The sequence below is a fragment of the Hemiscyllium ocellatum genome, chromosome 11 (genome assembly GCF_020745735.1).
Source record: "Hemiscyllium ocellatum isolate sHemOce1 chromosome 11, sHemOce1.pat.X.cur, whole genome shotgun sequence".
NCBI classification, from domain to species: Eukaryota; Metazoa; Chordata; class Chondrichthyes; order Orectolobiformes; family Hemiscylliidae; genus Hemiscyllium; species Hemiscyllium ocellatum.
The window spans coordinates 94,716,517-94,737,957 of NC_083411.1; the positions used below are offsets into that span (position 1 = coordinate 94,716,517).

A 21,441-nucleotide genomic window follows, 5' to 3' on the forward strand; every position below is an offset into this window, starting at 1 on the left:
AAACAAAGTCCTTTCCCTGGGGTGTGGCAGTCCAGAACGAGAGGGCATAGATTTAGAATGAGATATAAAAGAGATCTAAGGGGAAACCTTTTCATACATAGGGTAGTACCTGTATGGAATGAGCTGCCTGGGGAAGTGGTGGAGGCTAGTACAATTGCAACGGTTACAAGGGTATACATGGGTATATGAATAGGAAGGGTTTGAAGGAATATGGGCTGGGTGCTGGCAGGTGGGACTAGATTAGTTTAGAATATCTGGTTGGCGTGGATAAGTTGGACCGAAGGTTCTGTTTCCATGCTGTACATCTCTATGACTCTAATTCAAATTTTTGATTGGTTCAGTAGTTGGAATATTTAATAGATTGTTATAGAAGGGAAAATTAGAAAAATGCAGAAAGAATTCTAATTAAAGTGGCGCAATCTTAGACCCACTTGAACAAAAAGGACAGTACTTTAAGCAGTTGTAAATCACATCTGTTTCTTCACTCAAAGACCTCTGAACCTTGGCTGAATTGCACAAAACCACCACACTGCCATCTGGTGTCCAATTGCTGCTAGACCTTCAAGTGATTGAATTGAATTGTCCCCAAGCATTTCTGAACAGGAGACATAGAATACTTTGCAAAATATGCCCGTGACCAATTCATAACCCCTCTGGAGAAAGGACGTTAACCTCTAGAAAGCCTTGTGGACGAAATGCAGAAGAGGATGTGGTGTCATCCATTCGCAGGAGTGGAGGATAAACCCTCTGTTGAAGGACGGGGATGATCAAAATTAAGACAAATTGTTTAAATATGTCTTCTTTAACAAACTCAGAAAGCAGATCTAGAGTTAAGCAATTTAAACAGGCAGCTCACATTGAAGTCTAGGCTGAAGTTGTTCCCAAGAGTTATAATCTTAAAAAATGGAGTTCTGTTGAAAAACTCCAGACTTCCTCCTAGTCCTATGGACGATGAATGTATGGTTATTTAACAGATGGTGATACTGTCCAAATAGCATAAAGAGATACTAAGAGCAGCACATGAAATTCCTATGGTAGAGTATGCAGGAATACAGACAACTGAGCATCAATAAACTAGCATTTCACTTGGTCAAGACTTCATAAGGAAAACTGCAGCCACACTTTTGTTGCTGTCACTATATGATATGCCCACAAGGCTTTTTGTGCTCATAGCTCAGCAGCTTTATTCAACACATTTTGTACATTTGCAGACATACACTGTAAACGCCTTTACATTCTTGTGATACTTCATAGTCTGCCCCCATGTAGTATGGCCATCTGTGCATCTCACCATTCCCTTCTCCAGTACTTTTTGTGCATCTTGTTCCTCTTTTCAAATGCTGGTGCTCATCACTTCGCCAAATGAGGTTAATAACTTGCAACCACACAAAGAAACGTTTGTGTGAAGATATTGAGGCACTGCTCATTCTTTTTGATTGTGACATTTCTACCCCAAGAATGTGAAGCTCGACCTCCTGCATTACATCCTAATGCATGCATTAATCCTCCCTATCTACTTATTTCTCTCGGGCACATCAATAGGAGTAATAAATTATTGCTACCTATGCGATCCTACTAATTAACGTTCTAACTTATTAAAGTCTGACTTGAGTTATTCACACAGGAAAATGCCAAGTAAATAATCATCTACAGTAAGAGACAATCTAATACCACCTCTTGACATTCAATAGTGTCACCATCATTGAAACCCCCACTACCAACACCCTTAGGGCTACCATTGACCTGAAATTCAACTAGACGTACTACATAAACACTGCGGCTACAACAGCAGGTTAGAGGCCAGGAACACTGTGGTGAGTAACTCTCCTCCTGACTCCACAAAGCCTGTCCACCATCTACAAGGCACGAGTCAGGAGTGTGATGGAGTACTCCCCATTAGCCTGGATGAGTGTGGCTCCATCAAGAAGGTTGACCCCCTCCAGGTCAAAACAGTATGCTTGATTGGCACCATGTCTACAAACATCCACTCCCTTCACCATTGAAGCTCAGTAGCAGCAGTGTGTACTATCTACACAGTTGACTACAGAAGTTTACCAAAGACCCACTTCCATCTTAAAGGACAAGGGCAGCAAATACATGGAAACACAAGTTCCCGTCCAAGTCACTCACCATCCTGACTTGGAAAAATGTCATAATTCCCTCAGTGTTGCTGGGTGAAAATCCTGGAATTGCCTCCATAATGGCAGGTGGGTCTACCTACAGCAAATGGACTGCAGCAGTTGAAGAAAGCAGTTCACTACACTTCTCAAGAGCAACTGGGGATGGGCAATAAATGCTGACCCAGCCAGCAATGTCCATATCACATTATTGAATACAGTAAAACTGGGGACTCTGAGTAACTTGTTTAAATGATTAACTTTTGTGACAATCCAGGTAATAGTGGTGCTTGAATATCAGCGCACTTTTTCAAGTGGATTGTGACACTGCATAGATTACAGAAAAGTAAATGCAACGATAAAAATCGATTCAAACTTAAAATTAGAAGATAGTTTTGGCAGTGACCCATTCTAAATTAATTTATTGAAGAAGTACTAACATATACCATTAACAGCAAAAAGCTATCAGCTTTTGTAATACCAAATAGATTTTAATAATGTGAGGAAAGAGTCTTTTAAAATGTCCCAGCTGTTTTCCAAATTCTTAAGAATCAAGTTGCATCTAAACTATCTAATTGTGTAATTTATTTGCTATACATGTAGACATTAGGTGTTTAGATATTATAATACACACCTGTGAAGAATATGTAAAGTAACTCTGAAGACCAGTTTAATTTAACTACAATTAACTGGCTTAACAATTCCTTTTGCTAGGAGTGAATTTCCAAAAAGCAAGGCTACCTAGGACATATGAAAGGGCAAGGGCAAGTATTGCTAGGAACAGCAAAGATGAAAACTCTGAAAGAATTCCTCTTTCTTAAAATTATTGATGAATTTACCAGATTTCTATTTATGTGTGAGTTTTATCGGAAATCTGTGCCTAACATCAGCACAGTAGCTAAACTGGTGCGTTATGAAAACAGGTAAAGGTTGTGAGGGAAGCAGAGTGCCAAGCAGCCCCTGACTTCCTGAACCATTTGAAAAGGCAATTGATATCAGTGACTTGGGGGTAGGTGAGGTCTTGTTTTACTTTACCTTCTGTTTTTAATTCAAGTTCTCTCTACTGCTGTTTTCTTTTCTTCTTCCTACTTAAGTTTTTATCTTCTATCAAATCTCTCCTTGGCCTTCGCCCTTTCAAGGAAACCAGTCCTCACTTCTCAAATCTGTTTTTATGACTAAAGTTTCCCATCCATGGAAAAATCTTTGTAGGTCTATTTTGCCCACTTTCCAATTTGGTCATATCCTTCCTGAAGTATGGAATGCAGAACTGTACACAATGCTGAGGGTTATCTAATGTCTTACATAGATTCAGTATAACCTCCTTCTTATTGTTCTCTGTTGATTATTTAAAAGGTGTAGAATACACTGTATGTTATTGACTGGTTTCACTGCCTGTTCTGTCACTTATATTGACTTATGCACATGCATACCCAGGTCCTTCTGTTCCTGCACACTGTTTAAAGTAGTACCCTTCAATTAGTACAGTCTCAAAATGTTTGCATTGAAACGCATCTGTTCGGAAAGATGACCAGTTGTGTAGATGAGAGCAGTGTATTTGACATAGTTGATTTGGTCTTCAGCAAGGTCTTTGATAAGGCCCTGCAAATAGCAAAGGGAAGCCCCATGGATTCAAAGAAATACATCTAATTGGATGCAGAACTGGCTAAGTGCCAGGAAGATGAGGGTGATGTCCTGGGAGTGTTTTCATGACTAGAAGCCTGTGTCCAGTGGTGTTCCATAGGGATCAGTGTTCGGACCCTTTTATTGTGGGATATATAAAAGATTCAGACTTCCGGGGAGGGGGGGGTTGATCAGTAAATTTGCAGACCATGCAAAAGTTGTGGGGTGCCAAATACTGAGAAGGATACTCTCAAGTTACAGGAGCTGGTCAGATGGGCTGATCAGTAGCAAATGGAATTCAATCTGGATAAGTGTGCGGCAATGCACTAAGGCAGGACAAATAAGGAGAGGAAGTACATGAAAAACAGTAGGACTCAGGGAAGCATGGATAATCAGAGGGAGGGGCATAGATAGAATAGCAAAGATCTTGTCTCAAGGTAGAGAAATTCAAAGCTGGGGGCATAGATTTAAGGTGAGTGGAAAAAGATTTAAAAGGGACCTGAGAGGTAACTTTTTCACACAGAGTGATGTGGAAATGGCATGAGCTGTCAGAGGAAATGGTAAAGGCAGGTACAATTAAAGCATTTAAAAGATATTTGGACAAGTACATGAATAGAAAAGGTTTGGATGGATATGGATCCAATGCAGGCAAATAGGACTAGTTTAATTTGGGAAACTTGGTCAGTTTAGATGAGTTGAACTGAAGGGTCTGTTTTTGTGTTGTATGACTCTACAACCTAGATGCGCATGTCCACCAGTCCCTTAAAATAGTAGGATAGGTACATAAAGTGATTAAACAGGCATATGGGACACCTGCCTTTATTAGACAAGGCAGATTTGCAGGAGATGACCCTCTCTCCCCACCTTATATCAGTCCCAAACCTCGGACTCAGCACCGCCCTCTTGACCTACAATCTTCTTCCCGACCTCTCCGCCCCCACCCCCTCTCTGGCCTATCACCCTCACCTCCTTCCACCTATCGTATTACCAACACCCTTCCCCCAAATTCTCTCCCCCCTACCCTTTATCTCAGCCCGCTTGGCACACCAGCCTCATTCCTGAAGAAGGGCTCATGCCCAAAACGTGATTCTCTTGCTCCTCGGATGCTGCTGTGTTTTTCCAGCATCACATTTTTCAACTTTATTAGACAAGGCACAGAGTTTAAGAACAGGAAGGTTATAAAATATTGATTAGGCCAAATAGAGAATTGTGTGCAGTTTTGGAGTATACATTACAGGAGGGATCTGATTGCACTGGACAGGATGTAGAGGAGACTTACCAGGATGTTGCCTGGCTCAGGAGATAGAGACTGGATAGGTTGATGTAACTTTCTGTGGAGTAAAATAAACTCGGGGGAGGGGGGACATGTTATCATATATAAAATTATGAGGGGCCTAAACAGGATACAGGAAGGAACCTTTCCCCTGGGGGGGATCAATGCCCAGGGAGCATAGATTAAGAGTACAGCAGGACGGGATGAAGGGAGGAGTAAAATACTTTCAACCAGACGGTATTGGGAATCTTGAACTTACTGCCTGTAACGATGGTACAGCCAGAAAATCTCATAATTTTTAGAAGTATTTAGATGCATACTTATGATGCTAAGGCATACAAGATTATGGGACAGGTGCTGGAAAACGGGATTAAAATAGTTATAGAGGGGAAGTCATAGAGATGTTCAGCACAGCAACAGACCCTTTGGTCCAACTCTTCCATGCTGACCAGATATTCCAACCCAATCTAGTCCCACCTGCCAGTACCTGGTCCATATCCCTCTAAACCCTTCCTATTCATGTATCCATCCAGATGCCTTTTAAATGTTCTAGCTTCCACTACTTCCTCTGATGGCCCATTAGACACATGCACTATTCTCTGCATGAAAAAGTTACCCCTTAGGCCTCTTTTGTGTCTTTCCCTTCTCACTCTAAACCTATGCCTTCTAGTCCTGGACTCCCCCACCCAGGGAAAAGACCTTGTGTATTTACCCTATCCATGCCCCTCATGATTTTATACATCTCTATAAAGGTCATCCCCTCAGCCTCTGATGCTCCAGGGAAAACAGCCCTAGCCTATTCAACCTCTCCCTATAGCTCAAACCCTCCAACCCTGGCAACATCCTTATAAATCTTTTCTGAACCCTTTCAAGTTTCGCAACATCCTTCCAATAAGGAGACCAGAACTGCACACAATATTCCAAAAGTTAGGCGGTTGTTTTTGACTAATACAGACTTGATGGGCCAAAGGCCTTTTACTGAGGTATAAACCTTGATGAATACATGACTCTATAATTTCATCAGTTATTTATATGTATATTCCACCAACTTATCAATATCTTTTGAAGTTAACCACTGTCCTCAGGGTTTACAATGATTTTCCCCCATACACCAAGATTTGGATCATTAATACATATCAGAAAACCAAGTGTCCTAATACCAATCAATGTGGAACTCCTCTACATACCTTCTTCCAGCTCAGAAAACATCAATTATTCATTGCTTTCTGTTCCCCACCATTCAGCCAATGTTGCTACTGTCCCTTTAATTCTACTAGGAGAAAGTGAGGACTGCAGATGCTGGAGATCAGAGCTGAAAATGTGTTGCTGGAAAAGCGCAGCAAGTCAGGCAGCATCCAAGGAGCAGGAGAAGGGCTCATGCCCAAAATGTCGACTCTCCTGCTCCTTGGATGCTGCCTGACCTGCTGCGCTTTTCCAGCAACACATTTTCAGCTTTAATTCTACTACCTCACTTTGCTCATAAGTCTGTTGTGTGACACTTTACCAAACGTATTTTGGAAGTCCATGCACACATAGCAGCATTACGCTGAAAACCAGTTACCTTTTCAAAAAATTAATTATGATTTCCCCTTAAAAACATACATGCCAGTAATGTGCCCTCAAAGAGCCTGGCTGGGTAACACATAAACATTTAATTCAAAAACATTATTTTTCAGAAGAGGACTATTACAGCCAAAGGTGACGAGGGATATGAATCCAGTAACTGTTGGCAGAATCCTCTGTGGACCTATGGAATCTCACACTTGTATAGGGTGAGGAAAACTTCAAACTGGAAAACTGACAAGGAAAAGATGATGAGAGAGTGATGACTCTTTTGCAGTCATGTTCGTGTTTCACCCTTCCAGGGATATACAAAAAAGGAGTTAAAAAAAGATCATAAGTGATTTGTTGGTGCTTGTGACCTGACATGCTAGAGTGTGGATCAATGTATTATGAAGGTCACAGCATGGGATCAACCATGAAAAACTCCTGCACTGCAGGTAAAGAAAGGGGGGAAAAAAACTCTCACTCTGTGTACTGTAGGACAGCCACTGCTGAGTTGCAATCATCTTGAAAAGTCAAGAATGTTGACATTAACTACCAATGTCAATGCTGTTGATGCCATTTCACGTAATAACTGCAGCATTCTATCGTCTATCTTTTACAAATGACTCAGCGATTGAACCGTGTATATTTATTTTAAACTTCTGTTTTTGGACTTGCTCCTTATTCCTAATATATGTGCTGTGCTTTCTTTTCTCTCACCTTTTGTGACTAATGAACTTTTTTCTTTTGTTAACTAAAGAAAACTCGGTTAAATTGACTCCTCTTAAAACATAATTCATTTGGTCTGAGAGAAAGCTACTCACGAGGGAAAGAATTTTTTTTATAAATTAGCCTTCCTATGACCAATCAAAGGGGCAAGTGTACAAAGAAGGGAATCCAAATCAGTCCTCTTCACTCAGGATCAATAAGCTTTGCACAGTCAGGATGGAGAAGTCACATCCAGAGTGAGACACAGCCCAAGTGAGTATATAGATCACTGGAAGCAGTGTGGAAATTTGGTGCAGAGGAGGAGGTTCATTTTGCTTTTTTTTTTGGCTTATAGTCTGTAAGTTTTTTTAAAACGGGATAAAATGAAGTCCAGGATCATAAACCCTGCACAAAAGAGTGACATGCTGAAAATGTGTTGCTGGTCAAAGCACAGCAGGCCAGGCAGCATCTCAGGAATAGAGAATTCGACGTTTCGAGCATAAGCCCTTCATCAGGATGAAGGGCTTATGCTCGAAACGTCGAATTCTCTATTCCTGAGATGCTGCCTGGCCTGCTGTGCTTTGACCAGCAACACATTTTCAGCTGTGATCTCCAGCATCTGCATACCTCATTTTTTACCAAAAGAGTGACATGACAGGTAAACTGTAAGTGCATTGGCTCGTGATAGCTACTATTTTGACCATCTATTATAGGCTATTTCCCAATTGCAAAAGAAATATTTACAGGCTACAAACTAAAAGACCAGTATGAAATTTTTGCAAATCAAATCAAATTAAATCTAAAACTATAGAGATACAGGGGCAGGTGATGTATTGTAACTGTGAGAGCCAGTGGACCCCATTGTGGTTCATAGTTACCACATCTGTAGCAAGTAATGGTAACCTGAGAAACTCTGGCTCAGAGTTGATGAGCTGGGGTCTGGACTTTGAACACTGTGACACATCAGGGAGGGAGAGAATTATCTGGATGCTGTGTTTTAGTAGGGAGTCACACACCTTAGATTAACTATCTTGAATTTGGTCAGTGATTAGGCATAGCAAGGTGTGACTACAAGTGAGGCAGATAGAGGGATTTAGGAGGTAGTGTCGAAGGAGCCTCAGCTTTTGTCCTTGTCCAACTGCTTTGAGATTCTTGTTCCCTGTGTGGATGAGAGTTGGAGCTGGAGGGAGGATAAACAAATTCAGCATAACACTGTGCTAAAGGGAACAATTCAAGGTGGGGGAAGGGGGGAGAAAAGAGAAATGTACTTGAAACTGGGGATTGTATAGTCAGAGAAATAGACACTGTTTTTTGTGGCCAGGTTTGGGAGACCCCAAGGCGTGGGTTCAAGGTATCTCATCTGGTCTGCAGAACATCTTGGAATGGGAGGAAAAAGGTTATGTTTTTATGGCCCATATCAGTAGCAATGATATAGGGAGAAAGAGGAAAGCAGGTTTGCTGAGGGAAGGAGAGCAAATAGGGGCTAAAATTAAAAAGCAGAACCAAAAAGGTAATAGTCTCTACCATGTGGAAGGGCAAGGGTATCAGATGTGTGTGAACATCACTGCTTTCAAGCTCTCGTCCAATCACATACCATCCTGATTTGGAACCATATCGATCAAATCCTGAAAATCCCTTTCTAACAGCACTATCAGAAACTACCTAACCCCAAGAATTCCAGTGGTTCAATGATTTGGATGAGAATGTACAAGGCATGATTAGTAAGTTTGCAGATGACACTAAAATAGGAGGTACTGTGGAGCAGGTCCTTGATCAGCTGGGAAAGTGGGCAGAGAAGTGGCAAATGGAGTTTAATATAAATAAGTGTGAAGTCTTCCATTTTGGAAAGTTAAAACAAGGTAGGAGTTTCATGATGCGTGGTAGGGCCTTAAAGCTTGTAGTGGAACAGAGGGACCTTGAAGTTCAGGTGCACGGTTCTCTGAAAATGGAGTCACAGATAGACAGGGCAGTGAAGAAGGCTTCTGGCACACTGGCCTTCATCAGTAAGTTAGGAAGTTATGTTGCAGTTGTACAGGACATTGGTGAGGCCACATTGGAGCATTATGTTTAGATTTGGTCACCTTGGTATAAGAAGAATGTTATTAAATTAGAAAGAGTGAATAAGAAATTGACAAGGATGTTGCCAGAACTCAAGGATCTGAGTTATAGGGAGAGGTTGGATAAACTAGGACTTTTTCTTTCCAGCATAGGAGACTGGGGGGAGGGGGGGGAATGTTATAGAAGAATATAAGATCATGAGAGGCATGGATAGATTGAATGCACTCAGTCTTTTTTCCAGGGTTGGGGAATCAAGGACTACAGGGCATCAGTTTCAGGTTAGAGGGGAAAGAATAAAAGGAAACCTGAGGGGCAACTTTTTACACAGAAGGTGGTAGACATAAGGAATGAGCTGCCAGTGGAAGTGGTTGAGGTGGGTACATTAACAACACGTAACAAGCATTTAGACAAGTACCTGGATAGGAAAGGTTGAGAAGGATATGGGTTAAGAGCAGGGAATGGGGTTAGCGTTGATGGACATTTTGGTCAGCATGGACCAGTTTGGGCCAAAGAGCCTGTCTCTGCGCTAAAGGAGTTTCTGGCTTAATGACTCTAAAAACTCATTAATATCTTCTCTGGGGCTGTTCGGGATGGACAATGTACAGTAGCCTAGTCAGCAATGCCTATATCACATGAATGAATTAAAAAAACTTATAATACAAAAACTGCGATGCCCGTTTTGACAGGAAGAACATTTTATGATTTTTTGTTTATCTTTTCAAATTAAAAATGATGAATAATTTTGTTCAAAGCAACTTATTTTTTAATATGAATACTATTCTAATATTAATTGAACAGTACATACAGCTAACAAAGGTCCTCCAATCTTTTTATCAAGATGACAAAGTATTTTTATAGACATTTAATCAGTTATTGATCGGTATTTACTATCAGCTTAAATGCTGTTGGTTTCTTCCTCTCTTGAAATAATGATCCCTATGAAAATGGTGTTGATAATCCTGGGGTGGGTTCTCGATTTCTGTTCTCTTAATGATAATGAAGGTGTCATCTACATTTGTGACCTGTCAGGGAACAAGAGCTATAGGAAGTGATTGGTAAAGTGGAGTCAACAGCCAAGATCAGCCATGGTCATATTGACTGATGGAGCAGACTGGATGGGCTGTATGACATTCTCCTTCTTATATTCTGATGCCGATTTGAGCTCTGCATCAGGAACTAGCAAGTATTATTCATGCTTAGTGACATGAAAAAGCATTGTTACTAAAAGTAAGAAAGTTTCTTGCAGCTATTGTTTACATTGAGTTTTTGGCAGCTGAATTTCATCCAATACTTGTCCTCTGAACAAAATTTAATTTTGAAAGTTTTCCTTATAATATTGTCTCAATATCAGCTTGAATATTGTATTGTAAAGAAAGAGAATGCTAATCATTCTGAGGTATAGACCCCCCAATAGTCAGAGGGAAATTAAGAAACAAACTTGTCAGGAGATCTCAGCTATCTGTAAGAATAATAGGGTGGTTATGGTAGGGGATTTTAACTTTCCAAACATCAACTGGGACTGCTATAGTGTTAAAGGTTGAGATGGAGAGGAATTTCTTAAGTGTGTACGAGACAATTTTCTGATTCAGTATGTGGATGTACCTACTACAGAAGGTGCAAAACTTGACCTACTCTTGGGAAATAAGGCAGGGCAGGTGACTGAGGTGTCAGTGGGAGAGCACTTTGGGGTCAGTGACCATAATTCTATTCGTTTTAAAATAGTGATGGAAAAGGATAGACCAGATCTAAAAGTTGAAGTTCTAAATTGGAGAAAGACCAATTTTGACGGTATTAGGCAAGAACTTTCAAAACCTGATTGGAGACAGGTAAAGGGACAGCTGGAAAATGGGAAGCCTTCAGAAATGAGATAACAAGAATCCAGAGAAAGTATATTCCTGTCAGGATGAAAGGGAAGGCTGGTAACAATAGAGAATGCTGGATGACGAAAGAAATTGAGGCTTTGGTTAAGAAAAAGAAGGAAGCATATGTCAGGTACAGACAAGATAGATCAAGTGAATCCTTAGAAGAGTATAAAGAAAGTAGGAGTATACTTAAGAGGGAAAACAGGAGGGCAAAACGGGGACATGAGATAGCTTTGGCAAATAGAATTAAGGAGAATCCAAAGGGATTTTACAAATATATTAAGGACAAAAGGATAACTAGGGAGTGAATAGGGCCCCTCAAAGATCAGCAAGGCGGCCTTTGTGTGGAGCCACAGAAAATGGGGGAGATACTAAATGAATATTTTGCATCAGTATTTACTGTGGAAAACGACCTGGAAGATATAGACTGTAGGGAAATAAATGGTGACATCTTGCAAAATGTCCAGATTACAGAGGAGGAAGTGCTGGATGTCTTGAAACGGTTAAAGGTGGATAAATCCCCAGGACCTGATCAGGTGGACCTCAGAACTCTGTGGGAAGCTAGAGAAGTAATAGCTGGGTCTCTTGCTGAGATATTTGTATCATCGATAGTCACAGGTGAGGTACCGGAAGACTGGAGGTTGGCAAACGTGGTGCCACTGTTTAAGAAGGGTGGTAAAGACAAGCCAGGGAACTACAGACCAGTGAGCCTGACCTTGGTGGTGGGCAGGTTGTTGGAGGGAATCCTGAGGGACAGGATGTACATGTATTTGGAAAGGCAAGGACTGATTCGGGATAGTCAACATTGCTTTGTGCGTGGGAAATCATGTCTCACAAACTTGATCGAGTTTTTGGATGAAGTAACAAAGAAGATTGATGAGGGCAGAGCAGTAGATGTGATCTATATGGACTTCAGTAAGGCGTTCAACAAGGTTCCCCATGGGAGACTGATTAGCAAGGTTAGATCTCATGGAATACAGGGAGAACTAGCCATTTGGATACAGAACTGGCTCAAAGGTAGAAGACAGAGGGTGGTGGTGGAGGGTTGTTTTTCAGACTGGAGGCCTGTGACCAATGGAATGCCACAAGGATCGGTGCTGGGCCCTCTACTTTTTGTCATTTACATAAATGATTTGTATGCGAGTATTAGAGGTAGAGTTAGTAAGTTTGCAGATGACACCAAAATTGGAGGTGTAGTGGACAGCGAAGAGGATTACCTCAGATTACAACAGGATCTTGACCAGATGGGCCAATGGGCTGAGAAGTGGCAGATGGAGTTTAATTCAGATAAATGCGAGGTACTGTATTTTGGGAAAGCAAATCTTAGCAGGACTTATACACTTAATGGTAAGGTCCTCGGGAGTGTTGCTGAACAAAGCGACCTTGGAGTGCAGGTTCATAGCTCCTTGAAAGTGGAGTCGCAGGTAGATAGGATAGTGAAGGCGGCGTTTGGTATGCTTTCCTTTATTGGTCAGAGTATTGCGTACAGGAGTTGGGAGGTCATGTTGCGGTTGTACAGGACATTGGTTAGGCCACTGTTGGAATATTGCATGCAATTCTGGTCTCCTTTCTATCGGAAAGATGTTGTGAAACTTGAAAGGGTTCAGAAAAGATTTACAAGTATGTTGACAGAGTTAGAGGGTCTGAGCTACAGGGAGAGGCTGAACAGGCTGTTTTCCCTGGAGTGTCGGAGGCTGACGGGTGACCTTATAGAGGTTTACAAAATTATGAGGGACATGGATAGGATAAATAGGCAAAGTCTTTTCCCTGGGGTTGGGGAGTCCAGAACTAGAGGGCATAGGTTTAAGGTGAGAGGGGAAAGATATAAAAGAAACCTAAGGGGCAACTTTTTCATGCAGAGGGAGGTACGTGTATGGAATGAGCTGCCAGAGGATGTGGTGGAGGCTGGTACAATTGCAACATTTAAGAGGCATTTGGATGGGTATATGAATAGGAAGGATTTGGAGGGATATGGGCCGAGTGCTGGCAGGTGGGACTAGATTGGGTTGGGATATCTGGTTGGACCAAAGGGTCTGTTTCCATGCTGTACATCTCTATGACTCTATGACCCGAAACGTTAACTCTGATTTCTCCCCACAGATGCTGTTAGACCTGCTGAGCTTTTCCAGCAATCACTGTTTTTGACTCTAATTTACAGCATCCATAATTCTTCCAGTTTTTATTTAGAATGCTGATGGTGTTGAGGAAATAAATTGCACAATATGTAATAGAATGAGGAATTAAACAGAATTCTTTCAACAAATACTTTAAGTACCCCTTTATCAAAATAATGTATATAAATTGTTCCCACTGAAATTATAATTTACAATATTTAAATATTAACTTCTTTATTGATGAGATAAATAATCAATATCAACTGACCAGCACCCAGCCAATAAACATCATTCAATCCTTCAGTCGGGATTTCAAACTGGCTTTATAGCGGAAATTAACTATCGATATTTAATATGTTTAAAGACAAAATTTCCTCGTTTGAAATATAGATCCTGGACCTAATACGGTTGGTTAAGATGCAAAGGAAAGTTCAACTAATAATACTGGAATCAATGGCCATTAACTTATTTGGGATATATCGACACATTTTAGAATGGTCACTAACATCGCACGTGAAAATATCTTTGTCCCAAGTTGATTCTCCAATGTAGGGGACCGCGAGGCATTGTTGAAATGTCTCTGTTAAGGTAATTAAGAATGCAATTATCCCTTAACTGAATACTTTCTGAAATTTGGGCACAGTAAATCATAAAATATTCAATACCGAACATATAACTGCTTTACAATTTTAAAAAAACTCGCCTCACATTGAACAAAGATAATAGTGTCACCAATCTGATCAAACAATCATGAAGTTTTGTTAAATGGAAATTAAATACGTCATGGACAATGGATCGGTTCAATCACATCACATGAGATTTCCCCTTAATGAGGAACTAATTTGCACAAACTGCTTTATGGGGGCTTCCGGTAGTCTGTTAGAGTTTAGTAGTGCCTTAGAGCTATGGTCTTACCTGATTTGCAGAAACTTGTACGGTGATGCCGTTAGTAGCTAACATGTGCTGGGTGATGATTCGGAATCGTAACATGCTCCAAGTTTTGATTTGTTTCCTGGAGCTTGTAGCTTTACATGGAGGTGCTGGGGAGAAACAAGAGCCTGGCAAGAGGGAGAGTGGGGATCTTGGTCCCCTCGTCGAGATGTTGGCTGGGAAAGTTAGCCCGCGTCCTTCACTGCTTTCTAAACCGGGGATGGATGATCAACACATGGCATATATGGCCAATCTTTACAAGCAGTTAGCAGATCGAGATGGAAAGCCTAAAGTTAACCGGACCGTTATGACTAACACCATTCGGCTGGTGAAACCCAGTGCAAGTGTCCTGCTCGCTGACTCTGGTAAATCAACAACTAGTAACTCTGGATTTGAGCGTAGTGAAAATATCATGAGCAATATTTTTCATCGTGGGCAATGGGTTTGGCCATTACATAATCAACTACTTTTGGAAAACTTTTTAGTTTTGATTTTAAATCCAGGCTTTGTAAAAGCACTTTGTAATTCAAGTTTAAACCTGATATCGAACCAATACCACCACCTAAATTGTCACCAGTGCAACGTTTCCTTGAGGATTAACAAATTCTTTTTGTTTTAGCACGGTAGTGTGAGTCCCACTAAATGCTCTCCCTAATTGGATACTGCTACTCTAGTGTCCTTTAATGTACACGCACATTCTGCCTTCAAAGTAGTGGACTGTTTTATCGAAATGTGGTCATTGGAAGTCAAATAGCATATCTCAATGAATCTTTCGAAATGTAGCCATTGATTCCTAGTTATATCTCTAGGAATAGTTAGTAATAGTTGACTCCTGGTGGCTACCACTGGGACTAAAATTAAGGTTTTGTGCCAATTCTTTTAAGAATAGGTGGTATTAAAGTGACCACCTCAGACACTAATTCATTGCTTTGTAGTACTGTGTAATCTATCTTGTGTTGCAATTAAATATCTTTTTTTTAGACTTTGAATACTGAAGCAATTTGTTTAGTCGTTAGAGTGCTAGCCTTTGGCTTAGACTTAGTCTGCAGTAGAAAGACTCTCTTCCACTCTACTAGTAAATGGTTAAGGTAACTTAACTTGCTGATAAGATGCAAACTTTCCATGCTAACATTCCAATGCCTCTTTTCTCTCTTAGGTCATTGGCATATGCATCATGTTCAATACAACCTGCACTATCTGCCGGAGCTAGAGCATTTGATTAAAGTTGCTGTTGTCTATTTACACAGTCCTCTTGCCAATCAACTTTTAGTTTCTTGTGAAATCAAATGTCTCCTTTCAAATTATGTCAAGCTAAATTTCATACAGAATGCCACTGATATAGAATTGCCCATCCAGTTTTCATTAAACCTGAATGAACGATGGGCAGAGGCTGATGTAACTCCTTGTGTCATTTTCCCAACTGGCAATTCTGTGAAGAAAGTCGATCTGCATATCAGTTATAAATGTACTGAATTTGGCAAAGACCATCCAAGAACTCTGGATAAAAGAAGAAACTATGGTGTCCATTTACAGGTGCCTTCTCTGCTATTATATTTAAATGACACTGATGAAACTGCACATCAAAGACCAGAAACATCAGAAAAACAATTTCAAGAAAGTTCATCCAAATCCCGTGTGTTGGTTAGGAAACCACGACAACTAAGCAACATTGGCTCAGACATTCCTAACTATCTTAAGAAAAGTCCTCCAAGGAACAAGTGCAAGCTCCATTCGTTTTGGGTAAGCTTTGAGCAATTGGGTTGGGATCATTGGATTGTGGCTCCTCATAGGTACAATCCAAAATTCTGCAGGGGAGACTGTCCCAGAATTCTTCACTATGGCTACCACTCTCCAAATCATGCCATAGTGCAGAATTTTATCAATGAAATAGTTGATAAAAATGTGCCCCGTCCATCTTGTGTCCCTTTGAAATACAGTCCCATTAGTGTCCTTTTGAAGGAACAAAATGATCACATCGTGTACAAGGAGTACAATGACATGATTGCTGTGGCTTGTACTTGCAAATAGAACTTTATCCTGAATTGGCACTAATTTGGGGCTAGTTTAGGAAAATAGTGCACCACTATAAGGTGGTTATCATAAAATGTTTAAAGTAAATTTGTCTAATCATGTTTATGAAACCACATTGACCAAAGCAAGTCATAAAATGGCTGGCTTTGAATTTAACTGCAGTGAAGGCTTATTTGTGTTCTTCCTGTGATCTTGTTATGGGAACATGTCTGAGTTCATGGTGCAATTGTAGCCCTTCAGTATCACACTTTAAAGATGAGCTTTTCAAAGTCTATTTGCAGTAGGGGAAGGGTGGGAGGCAAAATGGGTATCTGAAGAACCTCCTGCAAAGGCAATGAAAATTGAGACCAATATACTTGATGTGGCAAGAAACATTGATTCTGTAGTCTAAATGTATTTATAATTGTGACTTTTGTAAATTTTCCAGTTTATGCTAAACTTTGTCAATCTTTTATATTAAAGTTGTCAAGTCTAATACTGTTGACCCATTGAAATAACAATCCTTTGAAGAAAATGTAAAGACTCCAATTTTAACTCTCCCAGAATGAGGATTCCACTAAAGTTATTTAACCTGAGCTGCAGTAACCTTTTTAAAGCAATCATGGTAACTTGCTATTGCTTCAGCTGTAATTTCACTTGAGGGTAATTTACTAGGTGATTCAGGAAGCCCTGATTAACTTACAAAAGTGAATGTGTCTGCACCTTCTTTAGAGATAGCTTTTCATCAAGATGCACAAGATAATACAGGGGTGTGGAGATTAGCAGGTGGGTGGGAGCTGAGGGAAGCACAGATAGTAGGGGGGGTGGGTGGGGGGGTAACTCATGTAAGTGAGCAGTTTATTGTTAGTTCACTGGGGATTGTATACAATAAAGTAAAATTTTAAATGACTACTGCACTTTGGTTTTTAAACCCCAAACTTTGCATCTTTTTAAATAACTGTTCTATGGTGCCAAGAGGTTGGAACTGAAATTGCAGTATTTTTTGGCTACTGTAATTCAAAAGGTTAACTTGATCTGAAGTGAATGTAAATAGAATTATACTGTACTATCAAATCTGAATTACTAGGCTTGCCTTTTTTGCTGTATTTATTTTGCAAGTTTAATTGCATTACACTACACTACTTCCATGTACAACAGATTTCTATATGGCATTGCATATTGTCTGTTTTTACACTCTATAAAGCGAACAAGTGTCGAATATGGATGCACTAACCGAGGCAGTCTGAGTTATTAGCTTTTGCACTTTGCTTTCTGCCCTCCCATTTGTATTATAATAGCCAGCTGTTTAAATTTCAATATTGCAGCTGTTTAAGCTACCAATGCAATTCTTTAAGCACTTCTGTATACATGCAAAAGCACTAAATTCTGTAGCTATTTTTAACTCAGTTCTAAGATTTTGTATTGTGTGTAAGTTGCATACTCCCAATAAAGAAATGGCTTGACTTGTGTAAATCAGGATTGATCTTTAATTTGGGACAGATTTAACACCTGACTGGGACTGTAATTTCCAATTACAAATTTTTGTTCAAAAAATTCAATGGTTAAAGCTGTAGTAGCCACATTCCTCAACCTTGTCAAATGTTATAACAATTGGGCAGGTGAACCTGGAGCTTCATCAGAAGTAGACTACCACTGTAAAGGGACTATGAATCCTCATTGTTTGAATTTCCTCCATTTTAATGGTGACTTTCACTAAAGTAGGCCATGTCCTATAACAATGTTTGCATTTCACTTGCTTAGCTGTTGACAACTAATGTCTCATGGGTTGCCCTCTTTTGGAAAACCAGAGGGAACTACTTCTGGCATGAAATGTCTTTGGGGTGAAAAGAAAAAGCTAAGACTGGAGTGCTCTTCAGCAAAGCAACACTTCTCGAGAAAGTTCTGAAATATTAAACATCTTTCTAATTTCGTATAGAATATCAGAGGTGGCAGTACTCATGCATTGGCAGCAAATGTAAAAGATTGTGGATGGTAATTTTGTAACTTGTTCTGGAAGGGGTCAAGCTTTTTGAAATAGTGAGTACCCCCTGCTACAGCATTTCTTAGCCTCTAAGGCCATATAAATATAGTCATGACTATCTGCACTCTTTTTTTTGGTCAATATTTCCAGATGTTGACAGTTGGAGGCTGAGACTTTTTTCACTGGAGCATAGGAGCTTTGAGGTGACCTTAGATTTGTAAAGTAATGAGGGGGTATATCTGGCTAATTTCCTTCAGAATGGGGGATTATGACCAAGGTGAGGAGATTTTAAAGATGAGGGGCAATTTTTCTAAGCTGCATTGTGGCAGAACTTGCAGGAAGAGGTGGCTGTGGGTACACTAGCACTATATATGCTACCTGAAGGCCCTAAAAGATCCTTTTTTTAAGGTAACCATTTTTCTTATCCACTTGTTCAGAGATGTTATCCACCACTACAGCAGGTGGGATTTAAACCTGGTTTTGTCCAGGGACCACTGCCACAAGAGATCCAAATCCATGTATAGCTATTCAGATGTTACACACTTTTTTGAAACAGGTGAGAATTCAACCCACTTAGAATCCTAGACCAAACCTTTCACCTGATTTGATAACCTTCCCTCCTAAGCTTAGTGAAGAGGTGTAACTGCCACTGTACAAAGATTAGTACAACTTTGAGCACCTGCAACTTTGAATGTAGACACTATCAGGAAGACCTAGATAATCTCTTGCCTTGGACTAAAAATGAAGTAACATCTGCTTATGGTAAAAATGACCATCTCTACAATCTACCCATTTCCTTTTTAACTTGCTAGTCCATTATAATCTGAATTCTCTTTCCAATCCCTAACCAATAGATTAATTGACCTAATTCTATCTAATGACCAATTAGGTCACTAGCCAGGAATACTACCACAAAATACATGTGGCACTGTCTTTAAAAGCACAACAAAATTGTGATAGAATATTCTGCACTTGTCTGGCATGTGTGGCTTTAGCATTATTCCAAAGCCTGACATCCTCCATTTGTGGGGGAGAACAATTAATTTGACTGGTATATCATCCTCTTCCTTAACGTTCACTCCTCTCATCACTGACACAGCAGCAGTGTGGCTGAGTGGTCTTAAACTCAAACTCAAAATCCCATCTGTATAGACATATGGGTTTGAATCCCATTGCTGTTAGCTGAGATTCCTGCAGTAGCGGTGATTTGAGTCATCATTAAGTGACTGCAAGATTGCATATTTGGCCCATGTCTGTGGGTTTCCGTCAGATGCTCTGCTTTCTTGGACTGAAGGTCATACTAAATTTCCCTATGGTATTCAGTAATTTACAAATTAGGCTGTAAACTATGGGGAATGTTAAGGTGAAAGGCTGATCCTCGTTGGGAATTTTTCAGAGGATCAGAAAAGACTCTAAACCAAATGGCCTCTTTGCACTATAGGGATTCTATCCTGTCATTCTAACTCACCAAGGCTGCTTGATAGCAAAGACTGCAGCTGGGGTGACCCTCTGCTGTCCCCCGAAAGTTGCATAATATACTACCTTGAAATGTGAAATACAGTGCAGTTACAAAATCCTGGAAATCCCTTTCCAGCAACGTATGAAGTGATGACTCAAGTGGTGGTAGAGGGTTATTTTTCAGACTGGTAACCTGTGATCAGTAGTGCACACCAAAAATCAGTGGGTCTGTTGCTTTAGTCATCCATATAATTTGGATGTGAATATAGGTGTGGTTAGTAATTTTGCAGATGACATCAAAATTAATAGTGCAGAGCACAGAAGGTTATCTCTGCTTACAATGGGACCTTGATCAGATGGCCAGTGGGCTGAGTAGTGGCAGATGGAGTTAAATTTAGATTTAATGTGAGGTCTTGCCTTTTTAGTAAGGCAAACCAGGGTATGACGTAAGCAATTAATGGTTGGGGCCTGTTACTAAAAGCAACCTGGAGTTGCAGGTAAAGTGAAGAAGGCATTTAGCATGTTTGCCTTTTGGTCAGATCACTGAGTATAGGAGTTGGTACATGTTGTAGCTGTATTGGATATTGGTGAGGACAATTTAGAATAGTATTTAATTCTGGTCTCCCTGCTAGTGGAAGGATGTTAAATTTGAAAGGGTTCAGAAAGGATTAACAAGGATGTTGCTGAGATTGGAGGGTTTGTACTCTAGGAAGAAGCTGAATTATCTTGGGCTTTCGAGGCTGAAAGTGTCTTTTATACAGACTTAAAATCACCAAGGGGCATGGATAGGGTAAATACCAAAGTTCAAAACTACAGGGCATAGATTTTAAAGTGAGGGGAAAGATTTAAAAGGGACCTGAGGGGCAACTTTTTCATGCAGATGGTGGTGCGTATATGGAGCAAACTGCCAGAGGAAGTGAAGGTAGGTACCATTAAACATTTTTAAAAGGCATCTGGATGGGTACATGAATAGAAAGGGTTTGGAAGGATATGGACTAAATGCTGGCAAATGGGACTACTTCAGTTAGGACATTTGGCACAGGAGTTGGGCTAAAGTGTTTGCTTCTATGCTGCATAACTGTTTGCTCACCAACATCTTCAAGGGCAATTAAGGATGGGCAACATTGCTAAGCTGTCCAGCTACATCCTATGAATTGATATTTTAACACTAACTCAAGTACAAGATCAGAAATTACTGTCCAACATTGTTTGATGTTAGGAAATACCTGATATCAACATTTAGGATGGTGATGCCATCAAAATTTGGAAAATATTGAACCTAATTCACCTAGCTTCCTTCCACAAAAGGAAGGGTACGAAGAAGAATGTTTGAGATGAATGTATTTGCATAAATCTTGCTAAAATATAAACAGAACTTGAGGAATCGGCAATTGTGACTCAAGTGTGCTACATATTTATGACTTTTAAAACTTGACTATGCATTTCAGTGTTAAATGTAATTTCTTAAATCTGATATAACTAATGTATTTAAGTGATTCATTATGGGTAAGTGTTACCTTAAGAAATGCACAGCAAAACTAGTAATTACTAAGGTATAATATCTCAAACTGGATCGAGGAATTAGAAAAGCAAAATGTAGACGATGGAAATGTGAACTGTGGGATATAGATAAAGTAGTGTTACTTCTGCAATCATAATTACTTATGCAAGGTAAATGAACTCACCAGTGTATAATTGTTTCACCAAGAGCAGAGTCAACAGGAATGAAAACTATGAAGGAAATATAATTATTTTTGTATGAGCT

General features: G+C 40.1%; 1 protein-coding gene across 1 annotated transcript; it reads left to right on the forward strand.

Moving 5' to 3' along the window:
• The first annotated feature begins 14,426 nt into the window (after positions 1-14,426).
• Positions 14,427-16,255, forward strand: bmp15 (bone morphogenetic protein 15). The gene is made up of 2 exons (XM_060831988.1): positions 14,427-14,592; positions 15,384-16,255. Exons 1-2 carry the CDS (start codon positions 14,448-14,450, stop codon positions 16,253-16,255), a joined length of 1,017 nt encoding a protein of 338 aa, XP_060687971.1. The 5' UTR covers positions 14,427-14,447.
• The last annotated feature ends 5,186 nt before the right edge of the window (positions 16,256-21,441 follow it).